The sequence below is a fragment of the Octodon degus genome, unplaced genomic scaffold, assembly GCF_000260255.1.
Source record: "Octodon degus isolate 3935 unplaced genomic scaffold, OctDeg1.0 scaffold00133, whole genome shotgun sequence".
Taxonomy (NCBI): Eukaryota; Metazoa; Chordata; class Mammalia; order Rodentia; family Octodontidae; genus Octodon; species Octodon degus.
In genome coordinates, this window is record NW_004524709.1 from 2,413,829 (window position 1) to 2,432,843 (window position 19,015).

At 37.8% G+C, this 19,015-nt stretch overlaps 1 protein-coding gene across 3 annotated transcripts in view; it reads right to left on the reverse strand.

Moving 5' to 3' along the window:
* Positions 1–5,188: 5,188 nt before the first annotated feature.
* Positions 5,189–19,015, reverse strand: part of Usp6nl (USP6 N-terminal like) — a 169,559-nt gene continuing 155,732 nt past the window's right edge. For all 3 annotated transcript variants that reach the window (XM_023701330.1, XM_023701329.1, XM_004641268.2), the window contains one exon: positions 5,189–8,673. In XM_023701330.1, coding sequence (XP_023557098.1) covers positions 7,259–8,673 — 1,415 coding nt within the window. In that variant the 3' untranslated portion in view covers positions 5,189–7,258. The remainder of the gene's footprint in view (positions 8,674–19,015) is intronic.

Genomic DNA, 19,015 nt, shown 5'->3' on the forward strand with positions numbered 1-19,015 from the left:
GCATCCTTCATTCTAGCTGCTCTTCACAGCCTTTGAGAGTCCTGTCCCTTCCCACTTGCACCTGCAACCACTGCCACCTGACTGTGGTTCTGGGAGTGACAGCATCACAAGACGGAGCTCCTGGCTGTCAAATTCAAACTGACCCTTCAGTCCCATGCCACTTGACCTTCCTACTGCATTTTATACAGATAATCATCTCCTCCTCCGAGAACCTACTTTGTCAGCCCTGGCAACACTTTCTTACATTGTACCAATCATGCTCACCTACTCACACATCATCTGCAAGTTTATTGCTTTACCTCTGTGCTCCCCTGGATTCTTAAGTCCATGAAAACCAGGGCAGGTCCCTCTTGGCCACCAGAGTCTAGCACTGTGTGCTATCATGACCAATAACATGACAAACTATTGAGAGGACACTGCCAAACACTTTAACTTGGTCCTAAGAACTATGAAATAAAAACTATAATATCCATGTTATAGTTGAGAAAGTGGGCCCGAATGTAAGCTCCACACGGACAAGGTTTTATCCTGTCTGACCCTACGTTTACCAAGACCTAAAACAGTGACCATTTACGCATGCGAAGTCTCTATCCAAGCCAGACTCGTCACTGGTCAAGTGAACACGTGGAGCCAGTAGCCAGTTTGTGACTGTTTCCCCTTGTCTTGCACCTCTTAAATGATCATGCTTTATAGCAGAGGAAAGTGGGCCCAGAAAAGAATATAACTTGCCTCAATGTCACATTCAGTAGCAACCCACTCAGACTACCCTCTAGATGTGACAGCCTCTAGTTCACTTTACTGAGCCAGTAAAACCAAAGGAGCATTGCTTTGTCAAAATTAACTCTGCTAAATATTATTACTCATTACTTATGATTTGATATCAACTTCAGTTGTTTTGTCAGCACCGCTTCTCCCCATCATCCTCTTGAGTGCCTTTCTCAGGGTGGGGACCATCCTCTCACTTCCATGCTGGTGAGCCCCAGAGCTCTCTCTGGAATAGCCAACAGCCTGTCAGACAATACCATCTGTCAATCCTAAATCTTCAAATCCTGTATGTCAAAATGGAAGTTGTTTTCCCACCAAAACTCCTTTTCCTGAATTCCTTTTATCACATGGTAGCCCCACCATCAACTCTTACACCCAGCTTGGGAACAAAAAACCCAATCCTGACCCATGCTGTCCTTTAGCAGGGCACTCATGTCAGGGCACAAGTTCAGAAGAGAATGGCCTCATTCAACAGTCAAAATATGACTAACTTTAGGAAAGAAGTGGAAGCCATGTATTATATAAAACACTGATCAAAGAAATTAGAGGTGAAACTAAATGGACATTCTATGTAGATTGAAGACTCAATATTGTTAAATTGACAATCTTCTTGCACCCACAGACAGATTCAAACTAATCCTTATAAAAATCTCAGTAGTCTTTCTTTCTTTTGCAGAAACTGATTAGCAGATTCTAAACTCTATACAAAAATGAAAAGGATCCAGAATAGCCAAGTAAGAAAAATTAACATTTCTATCTTTGCACATATGAAAAATTATGGAGTTGGAGAATATACACTTAACAGATTTCAAAACTTAAACTCCTACACATACGTTCACTTGACTTTTGACAGAGCTGCAATGTTTTAGCTCATGGAGCCAAGGTCGTTGGCTATCCTCTGGAATTTATAACCTTACCTCACCCCTTATAGAAAATGAATTCAAAATGGCTTACAGTCCCAAATTTAAGAGCTGAACGTATGAAGTTTTGAAAATAAGACACTGGAGAAAAAGTCTTTGTGACCTCAAGTTAGGCATAGTAATACAGTACTAAAAAGACAACCTATACAAGAAAAATTAATAAATTAGACTTCATTAAAATTAAAAATATTTGCATTTCAAAAGATACCATCAAATCATCAACAAGTCATGGGATAGGAGAAATTATATGCAAATCATCTTATAAAGGACTTGCAACCAGAATATATTAACAACTCTTCCTATTCAATAAAAACAAAACTCAATAAAAAGAACAAAAATGTAAACAGACATTTCACCAAAGAAGGAATACAATTGGCCCACAGCATAGTAAAAGATATTCCACATCATCAGCTATCAGAGAAATACAAACCAAAACCATGATGAAATCAACTTCTCTTCCACTAAGATGGCTATAATAATTTTAAAAAGTCAGAAATCACAAGTGTTAGCAAAGATGTGAAAAAACCAGAGCCCTCCTGCACTATGAGCAGGAAGTGGGGAATGGTATAGCTGCTTTGGAAAAGTTGGGAAGTTTCTTAAAAAGTTATTATGCGTCCGTATAAAAATTTGTACACAATTGGCCCCAATAGCATGTGCAAACAATTCATGTATCAATGAATGGATGCCATACAACAGTAATAGGCAGTAATAAAAGGAAATTACTGATACATGCAAAAGCACTGCTAAGAAAGAAACTAAATGCAAAAGATACGCTGTCTGGTTCCATTTATATAAAGCGTCCAGGAAGAGCAAATCAGGACAGAAAGTGGATCAGTGGTTGCCTGAGGCTTGAAGCAGGTATAAATGCAAATGGGAACAAGATCCTTTTTGGGGTGATGGAAATGTCCTGGTGGTAGTTGTGATGACTGTACTAGTAAAAAAAAAAAAAAAAAAAAGCAGAAACTTACAATGTGAGTTTCAGGATAGGTGAATGTACTTCCTTAAATCAGGTCAGGGGTAAGGTAGAAAATACAGCCTAGGGATTCCAATTGCTTGGGTTCAAGTCCTGGTGCTATTACTTAACTAGTTTTTCTTTGGGCCTTAGTTTTCTCAATAGCAAAGTGGGAATTACAGTGGTACATATTTCAGCATTATTGTGAGGATTACAGCTGATACAAGTAAAATGCTTAGCACAGCAACAGACACACAAGCCTTAAGTGTTAGCTCTTTTTATTAGGATTATTCAGATTACTTTGTTAAGATTGGCCCGTTTCATTTAGTAATTAGTTCTCAATCACTTTTTCCCTGGCCTTAAACTCTGCTAACTACCGATGGCTCTTCCCTGACACCTACTCTCCATGGCCTCAAGGGACCATGAAGAAATGGAAACACATAAATGGCAAAATCCACCTTCAGTATCAGGCTCTCAGGACCTGTTTTCTGTGGAATTCACCCCCCCCCCACTCTACTGACTATCAAAGGGGCCAATTTTCCTGCTCACCATGCAAAACTCTTGCCATTCACCCCCTCCACAGACATTTTTTCCCTGCCTGTAATCTATGACTGCACTAGTACTCTTAGGCTCAACTGAGGCAACTCCCTCACAAGCCTTCCCAGAGTCTGGAGTTTTTCTCCATTCACCTTCAGTTTTTCTCTGCCTATAGTAACAGCCTCTGCACTTCCAACACTGAATCCAGACACAGAAATTACAAAACCTGTCTCATAACATAAGTATGAACCTAGTACACTCCTTTGTACACTGTAGTTGTTCAATAAAATGACTGGTCAAATGAAGGACCAGAGTACTCAGTATTTTCTTAGGTCTTAGTCTTCCAAAAACTAGAGGCAGGGGCTGGGGAGATGGCTCAGTAGAATAAGCGCTTCCCTGGCAAGCACAAGGGTCTGAGTTCAATCCCTGGTTCTGCCAAAAAAAAAAAAAAAAAAAAAAGGAAACAGATTAAAAAAAAAACAAAAAAAACTAGAGGCAGAAGTTGTATAGGAAATAGAAATCTTAGTAAGATTCCACTTGCATTTAAAGGTCTATTGAAAGCAGTAAATATGTGAAAGCTATAGGATAATGTCACCTTCCATTCACACTATGACCGGGAGCAGTTTATTGAAATGTGCACAGTTGGCCAGTACTGTTAAATCTTTCCAGTGAAAAATTTCCTAGCTTTCCTGGCATCAGAGTTTCTAAACTCTGCAACTTGATCTGTTAAGGATTTTTGAGTTATCCCAAAATGAGAATATCAAACTGGGGGTGGGGACTGACAAAGAACTTAATGCTTAAACTTTAAATTATGGAGGAAAATAAATTATCTGATGGTTCAGTTCCAGGCCAGGTATAACTTAAGCATTCTGGGGTTGGACCCAACCCAAAAAAACTTCTAGAGTTCACCAGAAAATAAAGCAGCAAATGTCAAGATTCACTCTGAAGAAATCTAAAAAGTTCTTTTGTTCCTTAGACTTATCTATAAGTTGCGTTATACCTAGATTTATAGATAAAAATAAAAATCTTTCTAAATATAAAATGTATAAAAAATGTTAAATGGATTCTGTTTTTCATTCTTAATGTCTTGGGCCACATTTAAAATTTTTGACCCCTTCCACTTGGTCAATAAAGCACTAATACCCACAGTACATTTAAACATTTAAAATCCACTTAAGAACAATTTAAAATAAAATTTAAAAATCCCTAAATCTTAATCATAGTAATATTAAGGTGTAAACACACCATCAAGACACACTAAAACAGGGGTACAATTCTAAGAGATAATGAAAAAATAATCTTACTTTCAGAAGAGGAAGCGCCAGGTCCTCTGTGAAGAGTCTACATTTGGAGGCACAGCACGTGCTACTCCAATCCTAAAATGAAAACTGCTGACTGCAAAAGTACTGAATGGGTACTCTTTTTGTGCTTGTATTACACTGGAAAACAAAATCTTAGCTGACTGTAACTATAAATGTCAACTTCACAGTTATGCTGTGACACAAGTTAGAATCATCTTCAAGCAGAAAAAAAAATTTATATCCTATAAAAATTTTTCTTCAAAAATGTCCTACTGAATCTCTTTTCATTCTTTTGAGAAACTTACCACTGCTATACTCTGATCTGACTTTATGTATATCCTAGCTTTAAGAAGATATTTGTTTTTAAATAATCCTTTAAAAAATAAAAAGAGTCAATTTTAAAAGCTTTTGAGAATTTGGGTCTAGTTTCATTAACTTGTCAAGTATATCATAAAAATAAAGACAATTCCAAAATGATTATTATGTTGGGTGAAACTCGGGAAGAAAAGATTGAATCAATGGGAAAACACACTACGTGCATGTAGTTACAGAGTACAATCATCCTTACAAAATGCTTCACATAAATATATTTTGACTCACTCTGCCAATATTATTTCACCTTTTACCATTACTTTTATTAAAAAATAAATTTGAAAGATGAAAAATATGGTGGCAAAATTTCAAATTAAATTTTTCTACTTAAAAAATAGGTACATTTTAAAATGAAAAAAACTTATTGCCATTAATGTCCTTAAATAAAGAAAAGGTGATCTATAGTTCTAAGTACAGTCTTACTACAAATTAATAAAGCATACAACATAGAACGGTAACACATGTAAAGCACTATGGGTGAACACCGGGCAACATTTACTCAATTAAAAGAGAATTAACCTTAGAAGCATCAGAGATACAGCACTTTCGCCATATTAAAATAATGCACACAAAAGACAAAACATTACTTTTAGCATGTTAAAAAAATCACATCAAAAAAAAGCATACAAGTAAAAAAGTCATAGATGACATAAGAAAATAGTATGTGTGTATATATATATACTATTTTGTGCACATATATATACATATAAATCTACAGTATTTACCACTGTTGATATATATTTTGAAGCAGCTCAGATGTTACTATCATAAACTAAATTGTACAGCTTGGTTTATTACAAGTCACAGAAACATAGTTTAAAGACTGGACTTAATATAATCTGCTAATTTTTATATACATTTATTTCTTAGTTTCCACATGATCTAAATCAAGAGCCCAGTTATTTTATCAGCATTTTGGGTTTCAGTGTAGTGGTTAGCTTTAATACACTGCATTTGTTTTGTCATTAATAACATCATTAGAAGTTGACTACAATTACAGTAAACTATATACATAAAAATTCTCACATTCACTAACTAAACAAATGTTACCTTCATTTTAATGCATACTTTTGTACCTCAGAAGCTTACAGCCCCAACTTGCAACAGGAAGAACCATCAATGTTAGGTCATCTACTTTCTGTTATGCAAATATGAACAAAGTAATGCTGAAAACAAGCACTCCACTTCAACACAAAGGCCTTTACTGGAGTGCCCAAACCTTCGCCAGTGTTTGGTAACTGTAGTGTAACAGAATATTTGAAAGACATCACTGATCTTTTTACCATAAACCTGAATTTTGTTTTTCACTAAAAAAAAGAAAAAAAAATTCTTGAAAGCATAAAAGTCACACTGTATTTTAAAAACGGATCAAAATTCTACACTACTATTCACAGGGTTTTTTTTTTTTTTTTACAATTTTTAACATGGATAAATAATGTAAAGGCTTAGTATGAGCAGCAATATTGACTACATTTTTAAAGCGTGTCAGACACAGGTGATGTAACAACTACCCTGGCCCCTGGAGGAGCGGCTCTGACAGCATGAAGGGGCAGGTGAGGAGGGGCCGACTGCACCCACTGGACACAGCCCTCTGGGCTCCAGTGCGGTGCAGAGGACTGCAGCTTGTCCTGCAGAACCCCTCCGGCCTGCCATGTGGCAGCCCATTCCTGGCTTCTCGGAAGCACTAGCACTGATCTGGGAACATACGCAGTAAGCCCTGCCCCTTTGGCTTCACTGCCTCGATTTTTAAGCACCATTGAGTGGTGAGCTTTTCTCTCCAATGTCTTTAATTTTCAGATTGAAGAAAATGGCAACAGCTGAAGAAGAATGAGGGGTATTTGGTGAGATGTATTAATAAAGCCAGAGCAAATTTTTAATCAGGTTAGGTTTAGGGTTAAAAATATGAAGAGGAAAAATCTGCACCGCAAAGAGTAACATTTCATGGATGTAGACTGAAAATAAGGTTTTTAAAATAATTTCAATTCTGTGCTCAAATGTGTATGCATAGATAATAATACCCATTAAAAGACACATACACTACATAGAGCCTTAAAAATATGTCTGACAGTTTTTCAGTGCTTTATAACATTAAGTCAAAATAGAATGGGCCAACAGAGTAAAAATGTTCAGGTTTTAAAGTATAAATGAAACTGCGTAACGTGTGCATCCCTAAATGCTATTGCTATGTTTCCAGGTTAAATTCTTAAAAGGTTCAGTGATGATGCAATTTCAAATGCTCATCACAAGCAGCATCTACATGGGGATGAAAACATTTCTATATATTATTACTAATGTACATCAGACTTGTGCGAGTTGTTTACAATAATATAAAATACTGCTTTGGCAATTAAAACATAGCAATGTAGGTTTTATATGGTTTCTATTCTCTTGTCCTTAGTAAGGATAAATTCTCACAGCAATACTGACTCTTGAACAGAGAGCCCCTCCCGATTTCTATAGTGGTATGATGGCGGCGGGGGCCCTGTATACTGATACCCAGCTGGACTGGCGTCTTCTATAGCGGATGAAGTTTTGTATCGCACTGGGCTATCCACTGAAACTGCTGGGAGGTTATGGTCCTGAAAGGGCACGTGTTGAAAGGCTGAATATTTTGGTAAATTGCTTAAGTGGCTACGGTTAGTATCTCGAGTCCATGATTGTCCATGCATCTCCGGTCTGTATGTATAACCAACTTCTGACCACGTTTTGTTATCTGGCAAATAATCTACTGGAGGAATGATGAATTTACCATTCTTTGGTGACCCTGAATTGCCCGAGTATCCCCCAGCACCAATATCAACAGGAAGGACTTCTATTCGACTAGATGGTAGTACAAGAGGGGTTGGGCGGCTATACGATTTCTCTGGAGAAATGTCAACTGAAAGAGTAGAGCCATAAGGTCTCCTGGAAGGATTCATTTGCATTCCAGGACTAATCTGTGGACACACAAAGCTGTTAGGGGTGGGGATGTGTTTTGGAGAACTTCCGTGGTAAACAGGGGGACTGCTATAGGATGGAGGTTGGATGGTCCCTTGATCCTCCCCTTCTAAATGAGATGGGTATTTTCCATAGCTTGGTGGCTGTATTTTAAAAGTAAACTTGGACCCTTTTGGTGGACTGGAACCTGGCTCAGTGTGCTTTCTCGGGCTGTTAGAGGAAATGACATTCCTTGGACTCTGAGAATAAGCCCTCTCCAGTGCCTCTTCCACAGAAGCTCCATTTTCATTTTCACTCCCAGGCACGTTGTCATACTGTGATGCATTAGAGCCCCGCTTCCCGTCATCACCATCCCAAACCTGCATCTTCTGCCTTGCATTTGCTAACCGAGCATCTGCAGAGCTTGGAACAGTGGCTGTGAGTGTGGGGTGCACCGATCTGCTTTTGCCCTCAATGACGTATCTGGCAGTTCGTTCAACAGCTGAAATATCTGATGGTTTGTTCCATTTGGGCACAAATTCCTTTCTGATGTTTGAAGTAGCATTGCTATTTTGGTTAGCAGCTGCGTGATTATAGGGCCTGGAACTATCTTGTGGACCTGATGTAAGTTTTCTTTGAAAATTCTCCTCATCTTTAAGATTCTTACTATCTTCATCCACTGATTTCCGCCTGAGTTGCCTCACTCGTTCTGGGGTACCAGTTTTACTCAGATGGCGCGGGGACTGCTCATGTCTTTTGTGAGGTGAGGAGCCACTTTCTCTTCTGCTGTTCATGTGGGGACTGGGCCTGCCAGCATTTCTTTGTCCATTGCTCATGTGATTAATCGCATAAGGGTGAAATTCAGGTGGAAGCTGCCCCAAAGGTTTCTTTGGATACTCATCTTCTTTACCTAAAGGGAGAAACAAATTAATAAGTACAATGAACACACAAGTAAACATACCCATGAGCTCATCATACAGTGTAAGTGGTGCACTGTTAATGTGTGAATGCAAGGAAGTGGGCAATGGTATCCTTGCAACTTTCTACAACAAACATAGCATAGCGGAAAAGTTAATTTAAACTCTAACTCGAATACTCAACATGCTTGGCACCAGGAAAATTTTTATTGCTTTTCACACATTACATGTGAACATTACATGAATGACTGAAGTATTACCAGTTTCATTTCTGACTAGTCATCAAATAAAATAAATGGACTTCTGACTATTTTTTTGGTACCAAGGATCAAACGCAAGACCTCAAGTTTGCCATGCCAGGGTCTAGGCTGCTGAGTTACCTCCCCAATCCCAGAAAGCTGACTTAAATGTAGCCTGTGCCAAGAATATTCACAAGCAGTTATTTAGCTTATTGTGTTAAAAACTAACAAGCAGCAAAAATAAAGCTCAGTTAGTATCCCCAAAAGATTTTTAAATCATCCCTACAAATAATTATGGATTTATTTCCAGATAAATATGCAAATTCATTCTTCCCTGTTGGCAAATAACCCAACAAACACAAATTATCAAGATTAAAAAACAGGAGCCAAGGAGATAGCTCAGTGGAATCAGTGCGTGCCTGGCAAGTGCAAGGTCTTGAGTTCAATCCCTGGTACCACCAAAAAGGAAAAAAAAAAAAAAAAAAAAAAAGATTAAAAAACAATGTAACAGAGGGGTTAGAGGTGTGGCTCAGTGGGAAGAAGCCTTGGGTTTAATCCTCCACAGCACAATAAGAATCTGTGAAAAAGAAAAATCTTCCCTTAGCCTCCCTCTCTCTCTTACAATTTTGTAAGGGTAGGAGGCAGTAATCTGACTGAACTCAATGGCTGGTTGATTTCTATCAGGCATTAAAAAGACCTCATCTTTAAAACATCCTTTTCAGGTTGGTAAATGGGAACCTGCTAAAAACATACCATTTAAAAGCGAAGAGTTAGACTGGGTCTGGTGGCATGCGTCTGTAATCCCAGTACTTGGGAGGCAGAAAATGGGAGGATCACTGAGTCTGATCTGTGTAGTGAGACCCTGTAGACTCTGTACTAAATACATTAAAAAAAAAAAAAAAAAAAAAAAGCAGAGTGGGATCAGGGAGATAGCTCAGTGGAGTAAGTGCTTGCCTCGTAGGCGCAAAGTCCTGAATTCGATTCCTGGTACCACCAAAAAGTAAAAAATAAAAGCAAACAGAAACTGTGGCACAAGGAAGGGCCAACTCATGCCTGCAAGATGTGTTGTCACAAGGACAAAATCCCCCTTCTCCACTCACTGGCTTTTGGCAGCCTGCAGAGAGCTACCAACTTGTAATTCATATGAAATGATGTTAAATGTTTTTAAAAATCTTCCATAGCAGCATTTAAACAAAAACAAACATAGAACAGAACTGAAATCGAACCACTGCCGAGTGTGCTCTCCTGGAGCGTCACACCCCTTGAGTCCAAGGGCTCCCCCAGCATCCTGCAGATGCTTAGTCTGTCCCAATGCTCCCATTTGTGTCAACTCAGTCTATGAAAACCCATTTCACTTGAAAGTGGGCATGGGTAGCCATCCTTAGATCCACAGCCTAAATCTCAAGATTGGTTTATTTTATTAAAAACCAAATCTTATGGAGTACATTTTCTGTTAGCAAAAGGTCACCTCTTTCATTAGTTATGATCATTTGTTCTTATAGTTCTAGCACATTTTTAATGCCAATGAAACTATAGTAATTAAAATCTATTTTTTATAATCAAATCAAAAAGACAACTAAAGAAAGAAAATGTGGAAGGTAGACCTAGGCAGTGGCAACTCCACATGGGCATCTAAGGATCCCTGTATACAATTTTCTGTGTTTTGTGGTCACCATCTTACTGCTGAGAATGGTCAATCTGTCATTGGCTTCCAAAATGCTTTCCACAGACATTCAGCACTAGCTACTTACTAACAACAATAAAAAAGAAATGGTAAAGTGCTGGAGGTTGAACTCAGAGCCTAATGAACACCAGGCAAATGCTCTACCACTGAGCTACCTCTTAGTGATAATTCAGAATTTATCACAGTTTAAGCAATATTCTAGATTTGAACTGACTAAAACAGAACAGAATGAGTAATTATGTCCCTTATCAGAAACATCGTAAACAAAAATGGATCATCTGTTCTGGCACTTATTTGTCTAGCTGACCTTTTCAGACATTATTTCTGAACTGCTCCTAAGCTATATTGCTCCAAGGCATACAGACACTAGGAGTCAAAAAGGACAAAGGACCTGTGTTTGGATCCAGACTTTGTTACTTGAACTTGGACAAGTTAGTGTAGCCTTTCTCAGTCTCAGATTTCTCATTTATAAATAAAAACAGTTAATAGCTGTATTGCAGGTTTGCTGTGATGGCTGCAGTTAACACATAAAAGGAGTCTAGTGACTATATAGCTGTTTTCAGACAAGTTCCAAGAGCTTATTAATCCTTACCCTAGTTTACCTTATTCTGATTCATCAATTCAATCCCAGATCTCCTGAAATTTAGTATTAACTCTACCTCCCCACATAACATCATCCATTAATACAAACACCATGCTATCAACTCTTTCATCTAAGAGATTCATAACACATACTAAGATGAACAGGATCCAAACTAGACCATGTTCATTTCTTAAAATATAGTAAACTCTTAAAAATCACTAAGAAAATGAAATACCCCATATAGAACCCTAAATAAAGGATGTGAAGAGGAGAGAAAGCAGGCAAATACAATTAAAATACCTCTAAAATTGATACATTTCACTATTGGGGGTTTATATAAACCAGTTCTCCAATTTGACAAAGTATATTAAAGCTTTTGAACTGGTAATTTCACCTCTGGGAATTTAATAATTAAGGCATATGAGAAATATTTGCTATTAGGACAGTCAAAACTGCAAATGAGGCATTCATACACAATGGAGCACCACTCTGCCATAAACAAGAATAAATCTGAGTCATTTGTAGGAAAATGGATGTACTCTGAGACCATAATATTAAGTGCAATAAACCAAATGCATGAGCCTAAATATTGGACGATCTCTCTTATTTGAGAACTCAAATATGAAGAGCAGAAAAAGAAAAAGGAAGAGAGGGAGAGAGATCTTTCATAAAAGGGGGTGAAAGAATTAAGGTGTGTTGGGGCCGGGGAGATGGCTCAGTGGAATAAGCGCTTCCCTGGCAAGTATAAGAGCCTGAGTTCAATCCCTGGTTCTGAAAAAAAAAAAAAAAAAAAAAAGAGAGAGAAAAAAAAGAATTAAGGTGTGTTATATACCTATACCAACTCCCCATAATGAAAATAAAAATTATGTATTACAGCTGTTCTAATAAAAATTTTAAAATAAAGATATTCAAACTTGCATTGTTCCATAAAATTACGTTCAGTGTTTATGAAATTAAATAACTGTGAATCAAAAGTACAGTAAAATAATTAAACATAAAATAAGCCTGTGGCAGTCATTCATTATACTAATATATTTTTAACATTAACAAGTAAAAAAGGAAGTTATAAACAGTATGTTCAGTATAATCCCATTATGAGTATTATGTAAGGCATAAGCCCATGTATGTCTACACAAATGACTATAAAAGGAACAAATACTAGTATGATTAAGATACAAAAACCTGCTAGGTTAATTTTTTGAGGGGAGTGGGTACCAGAAATCAGACTTGGGACTTTGCACTTGCCAGACAGGCATTGTGCTACTGAGCTATATCCCTGGTCCCTTAGTTACTATTTTTGATTAATTACTATAGAGTTATTCTACCACAAATATACATTATTTGCATCATAAAGAAGTCTAAAAGCACAGAATATATTTAAATAGAAGATACTAGCCTGTGGTTTGGTGTAAAAATTATTGGCAATATTTTTAGCTTATTCCTCAAAGTATGATAAGGTTCTGTCATATGATCTACTTTTACCTAAACATACTTGGCTAACAACATTTATCTGATTCATTAAATGAGCCATCTTTTATTTTCTGACTGTGGTGGGGAACTGGCTAAGGCCTTGAGCATGAAGGGCAAGCATTCTGCCTCTGAGCTATAGCCCCAGCCCTAAATGAGCAAATTTAACAAGAACGCAAATCAGCCATCCAGCAGAAAAGTATAAAAACGAAATATAAGAAGTAAAGTCATGATGTTAGGTTGAGCTGAAGGGGACTCAGGTCAACAATTTCTGACATTGCCAGTGAAGCGGAAGACCCAATACTATTATGGACTACTGGACTCTTTTAGAATATTTTGCTGAGTTAACACACCTATAAGATTCAAATAACAGAACCTAACAAAAAAAGAGAATACAGATGAATGTCCATTTTGTATCTGTGTATTCAAAATGGTTAAGATAGATATGTAGTTACATTCTCTTAATGAGTAGAGGGATTTGTTCTAATGGTGTTTGTAAATAGGCTATCATGTCTGCATCTTGTACAGCAATTAACCACTAGGAAGAATGTATGCAATGTGTAAATTATTGAATCTGTCCTACCAATTTGGTTTGAAACTGTCTCATTGCTATTTGTTTCTCAATAAAATTATGGGGAAAAAAAAACCCAAAATTTAAAAAACCGCAAATCAGATTGATTACGTGTGGTTTTCGTAGTGAATTCATGATTAGTGATCACCTTCTTTGTTTCCTAAGGGCTCAAAATCCATTTTTCAATTAATTCATTCATTGATTTTTGGCTTAGACAGACATCACATCTACCTGTCTGGGGTTGATATAATCAAACCTTTGATCCTTTTGAAAAGTGGAATTGCATTTTTTCCCATCTACACCCTCTAAACATTTTATTGTGCAATTTTTCAAACATGCCTCTCACATGATCTCATTTCAAATGGGAGGAGACCTAGTAAGTGGGAGGTTCCAGAGCACCTGCCATGCTCGCCCCATCAAGCAGCTGATCTCCTGCCATGCCGCAGCCTCATATCCGTCCTAATGGCATGTATGGTGGACTCCGCCTCTTGCCCACTCTAACACCTTTCTTCCCACTGAAACTACAGACATGCAGAACTGGAGTGATACAACCCTCCTCTTGCTTCCTCTTATTCAAGCAGAGTCACTTGGCTGTCAGTTACACTGTAGGATAGAGCGGAGAGGTAAAGAAGGCAGTAGGAAGCTTCAATAAAGATCCAATGTAGTGGAAGAGATTTAAATGGAAAGAAGAAACACACAAAGCAAAAACTTCAAAGGGGTAGAAGGAGGTGGGGAAGACAACCGAGAGCATCAACTGAGCATCAGCTGTCTTGCTTAATTATTCTATGTAAAAAACAAAAATGTATTTTTCCTTTATATAAAATTACTTCATATTCAGGTAAATGCAAATCTTTCTCTAAAGAAGAGATTAATATTCTGCATATCTATACATCATATAAGAAGCAACCACTACAGTCCTCTGCTCTACCAGCTGAGCTATCGAAGGACTCACTCTACACATCATATGAGACAAGAAAAATTTAATATGTTCCATTCATTGAATGGACAAAAAAGGCTAAAATATGTAGTGGCAAACAAAAAATCAATGCTTATTCTAAAATATTCCCCCACCCTGAAAAATAAAACATTCCCAAAGTAGTATCCTTTTTTTTTTTTGTGCGTCTTAGTTCTTTACAATTATGTTTTCCTTTCCTCCAGTAGTATCACCTACTTAACAGTGACTTCATTTTTTTTTTTTTTTGTATTTTAGGGAAGGGTCTACAGGGTGTTCAGAGTCTCACTACTAGATTAGACTCATCGTGATCCACCTGTTTACAGTCTCCCAAGAGCTGGGATTACAGGCACATGCCACCATGCCCAGTCTCAAATGCGAAGCCATGTAGAAGCTCTGGCCTCTTTAACCCTTCTTCTCCCCTCAATAAAGATTTTCAGTAAGAAAAGAAGAAGATAATGGAAAGAGATTAAGGAAGAGCCCCCTAAAATACAAAGAGCTTTAAAAAACCAAATGTTAATGACAGTAAACAAGTCAGGTCAGGTGGTGCTGCACAGTGGTGAAGGGTCCTTACAGGTGCCACAGCCAGATGTAGAGTCGAAGCTTGCACAGTTTCAGTGTCAGCTTCTTCCTACTTCCCATAGTGACTTGTGACCAGGAGGCATGTTAAATACTGACTGATGCTTCCCGAAGTACTTGTTGACTATTAACATGGTTGGAATATACCACAGACAAGTTGCTCTCGTTACTGGCCCAGTACCTCTAGAGTGTAATATTCTCAGCAATTCCACAGGGAACATACCTAGATGCATCTATGTTGCTTGCATCTCAGAGAAAGGCCTAAAGGCCCTCCCCTCTGGCAACACCTGAATGAGGAGGAATGAAAAAAGACAGCAAGGGAAGGGGCCAGCCAGATAGCTCAGTGGATTAAAGTGCCTGTGTAGGCAGATGCAAGGACTGGAGATCAATCCCCGGCCTGCCATGCTGGACCCACCCTCAGGGCACGATGAGATGGCTACTGAGACTGGGAGTGGTGGGGCACACCTGTAATCTCAGCACTTGGAAGGCTGAAAACAGGAGGATCACTAGAAGTCCAATCCATCCATGTAGTAAGACCCTGTAGGCCCTGTACTAAATACAAAAAAAAAAAAAAAAAGCAAGGAAGAAGAGAAAGAGTTAAGGAAAGAATGAAGGGGAACAAGTTGGGGAGGGGGTCATGGTGGCCAAATCCAAGAGGACCAGAAGGGAGGGAGGAGATCAGAGGGGAGTAAGAAGTATGAAGGCAAAGATGGAGGTGGCCACAGTAAAGCTAGGGACTTATAGCTCCTGCCTCCTTGCTCTGATTCACAACAGCTAACTAAGGAAAAGACTTCTCAGTGCCAAATGCATTATCAACACATGAGGACTTTGTGGCCAGAGCAATCTAACATTGGCAATTATAAAATTAAGAGGAAAAATCTACTTGACTTCTTTATAAAGGTGTTTTCTTTTTGAAGATTACTCAACTTTAAATGAATTAAAGGAATACTGTATAGATCCTGTAAGAAAAAGAAATGCCACCCTAGTAATAGTTGTATGCTAACGAATATTCTCTACTTTTTTTCCTTTAAAAGCAGATTCAAAGAAAGCATTAATCACTGTGGTAGAATTTTTTTAGAGCTCCATCAACCTATTGGAACTATATATATATACACACTCACATGTACACACAAATACTGCTATACTCAGAGTTTGTATGGCCTAATTATCTTCTTTGACCTATAAGCAATGAGCTGGAACTAAAAATTTAAGCATAATGAATGTCAGGACAGATAGCTATATGTAGGCCACTGGTATTAATATTTATTATCCATGTGCCAGCCTGGGCTTCTCTTCAATAAACATTACCATGTTACTCCGCTAATATTTTTGCTCAGTTTCCTGTCTAAAATCTCACCCTCTTTCCTCTTCTTGAATAACAAGAGTGAAAGTCTTAGTGCTCCAGTTAAGTAATCTCCACCTATCAGATTTACTAGGGAGGTTTTGGTGAAGACAATATATCAGCAATATTTTTCACCAATGTTTGGACATGTAAGTGGCAAGTTGTGTACTTTTTGGCAGTGCTAACAATTTAAAATAACGGCAACGATTTTCATTCATTTTTTGCTTTTAACAAAAGGCTAAGAATGACTATTTTAACTCCCCTCAGAAGATCAAAGGGCCCTCTTTGGTCCCTTAGGGCCTGCCTGTCCTTGGTCTTTCTCAGGTCTCTGTCCCCACCCAGTGGACAGCACACTCAACTACAAGATTTGCAGAGGAGCTGCCTTGGAGGCAGCAGCCACTCTCTGCACCCAACACAAGATGTCTAAGCACACAAAGTGCTCCTGAGTGCTCTCCTGAAGGAGCCACATTCGACTTACACTGCAACCACAGAACCTATATCCTTTGACTGTTTCAACAATTTTCCATAAGACAAGTTTCAGTAGATACGGTGAGGGAATAACACAAAACTATTCTATTATTCTAGAGAAGTGTTATCTTACTCCCTTTCAGGTAAAAAAATAAGTCCAAGTTTTATTTTATTTTTTTATGTCTTTGGTACAGGGTCTCACTATACAACTCAGATTCATGGTTATCCTCATTTTTAGCCTCCTCAGTGCTGGGATTATAGGCATATACCACCATGCCTGGACTCGGTCACCGGTTCAGCGTAAGCAGAGGAGGGGCTGGCATAGCAGGTGGTGCCAGGGATCAAACCCCAGTCCCTATGCTTGCCTAAGCAGGCACTTAGTCCATTGAAATATCTCACCAGCCCTTAAGTCCAAGTTTTAAAATATTTTTACAAAATTACTAATTTCAAATATGTATCTGAAAAAGATTTTTATTTGTTTGACATACCATTAGCCAGAGAATATACAATTCAAATATTATAACCTTGATTAAAAGTTTTCTTTCCTAATTATAGCCATAACTTTAAAAAGTTTCTGTAGTTGGCCTAATACACTATGAGTAGATTAAATTTAAAAGACAAAGAAGTACAAGAAGAAATAAAAAAAAAGACAAAGAAGTACAAAAAAGACAAACGTATTTGTGAATAGAAATATATACATATATGTTCAATACATCCTTTGGGAAATAATCTTAAAAACCTTAACTTTCACGTACCTTCCCTTCCCAGAATTTCAATTCATATATGTAAAAATTGTTGAGTATGTGGAACATCAATTTATATTAAACAAAAAGTTAAAACTCATTCAAGACCCTTAAAAAGTGGGATTTTAAAAAACATATACAAAAGAATTAACTTGTTTGAATACACAAGCACAATGCACAATGGTTTATCACCCCCCAAAATACTTTGTGCTAACCTTCTGTAGACAGATTATATTTAACAAGATATGTTTATTCATTAAAAAAATTACTAATTATTAGGGCTGAGGATGCAGTGGTAGAACACTGCCTAACATCTACAAGATCTTGGGTTTGGCTCCAGCCCTGTGAGAGAAAACAAGACAACCATCAAGAAAGACCAAATGTCTTCTAGGTGCCAGGCCTTGTACTAATATTGGTGATGCTGCAATGTGGTCACTGGCCTCCAGAAACTTACTCTATCCACAGAGATACACAAATTAAGACAAGGGCCAAGTGCTGGAAGTATGAGGACAGAATCATGCATAGGAGTCTGATCAGAAACAAAATCAAGGCACCTACATAAACTGGTGAGTAGAAAATGGCTTTGAAGATGCTGGGGCCCAACTGAGAAAGCTTCAGGAAGCTGATGCTAGTTGAGCTGTCGTGGAAAGTAACGAAGTAGATGACAACAGAGGCACAGTCAATGTTAGGGGCATTCTTGGAGGAGAAGTATACTCAAAGGCATGTTATATCTATACCCATTAAAGTATGATCTGAACATAGTAGTAATGGTATAAACCATAGCATTACCTTTGGAACTAGACCTGGAGTCTAAGCTGAAAACCCATCAGTCACCACCTGTGTGACCTTGGGCAGGTGCTTAACCCTGAAGCACAAGTTTCCTCCATCTGTGTGCAATTAACAATACTGAGGGTAAAATGGAAATTAAAATTACTCAAAATTAAAATAAATTCAACTAATGCAAGAATTAAGGCCTTCCCAAGAAACAAATGAAAAAGAGCAGTAAATTTCATTAAGTTCAGAAATCCTAAAAGTCAAAGAGCTAAAAGACCAAAGAAATGCAGTAGCCAACTCTCATGGGTGGGAAGATGCAGTTTCCCTTAAGGAAGAACTGAGGTACTGTGTGTATTAGCTAAGGCACCTGGACAACATGACGCAACCATCTAATGGACACCAACCTTGGGACAATAAAAAGCAATGCAGCTTGACAACTGGGGTCACTGTCAAGAACTTGGCTGAAGTTCCAGCTTACAGTTCACTTCATAGACTCTAAAATCTAACTAAAAAATTATTTTCAATTCCTGAAGATCTAGAACTAATTATGGAAAAGTGTAAGAGAATAACATAGAATAACTTCATATTTTTTGCATTAAGGAATCTATGCATATCTACTATTTTATGTATTTTATATTCTATAGGCAAGAGAATTCAACCATAGTTGACATTTCATGCCTATCTGAAATGTACAAATGAGTCAGGCTTGGGCTTTGATTTTAAACCTTAGAGTAATACTGAAATATCTAAGAGATTTAATGTACTCTTAAATTTGAGTTAATTAGATTTATGAGTTATTTTTAGAACTAGGAACGGTTTTGTTATTAAATTGGAAAGTTTTTTTTTTTTAATTTTATTTATGTGTGTGTGTGTGTGTGTGTGTGGCCAGCTCAGCCCACCAGGGGGCGGGGCTGGCTGGCATGTGGTGCTGGG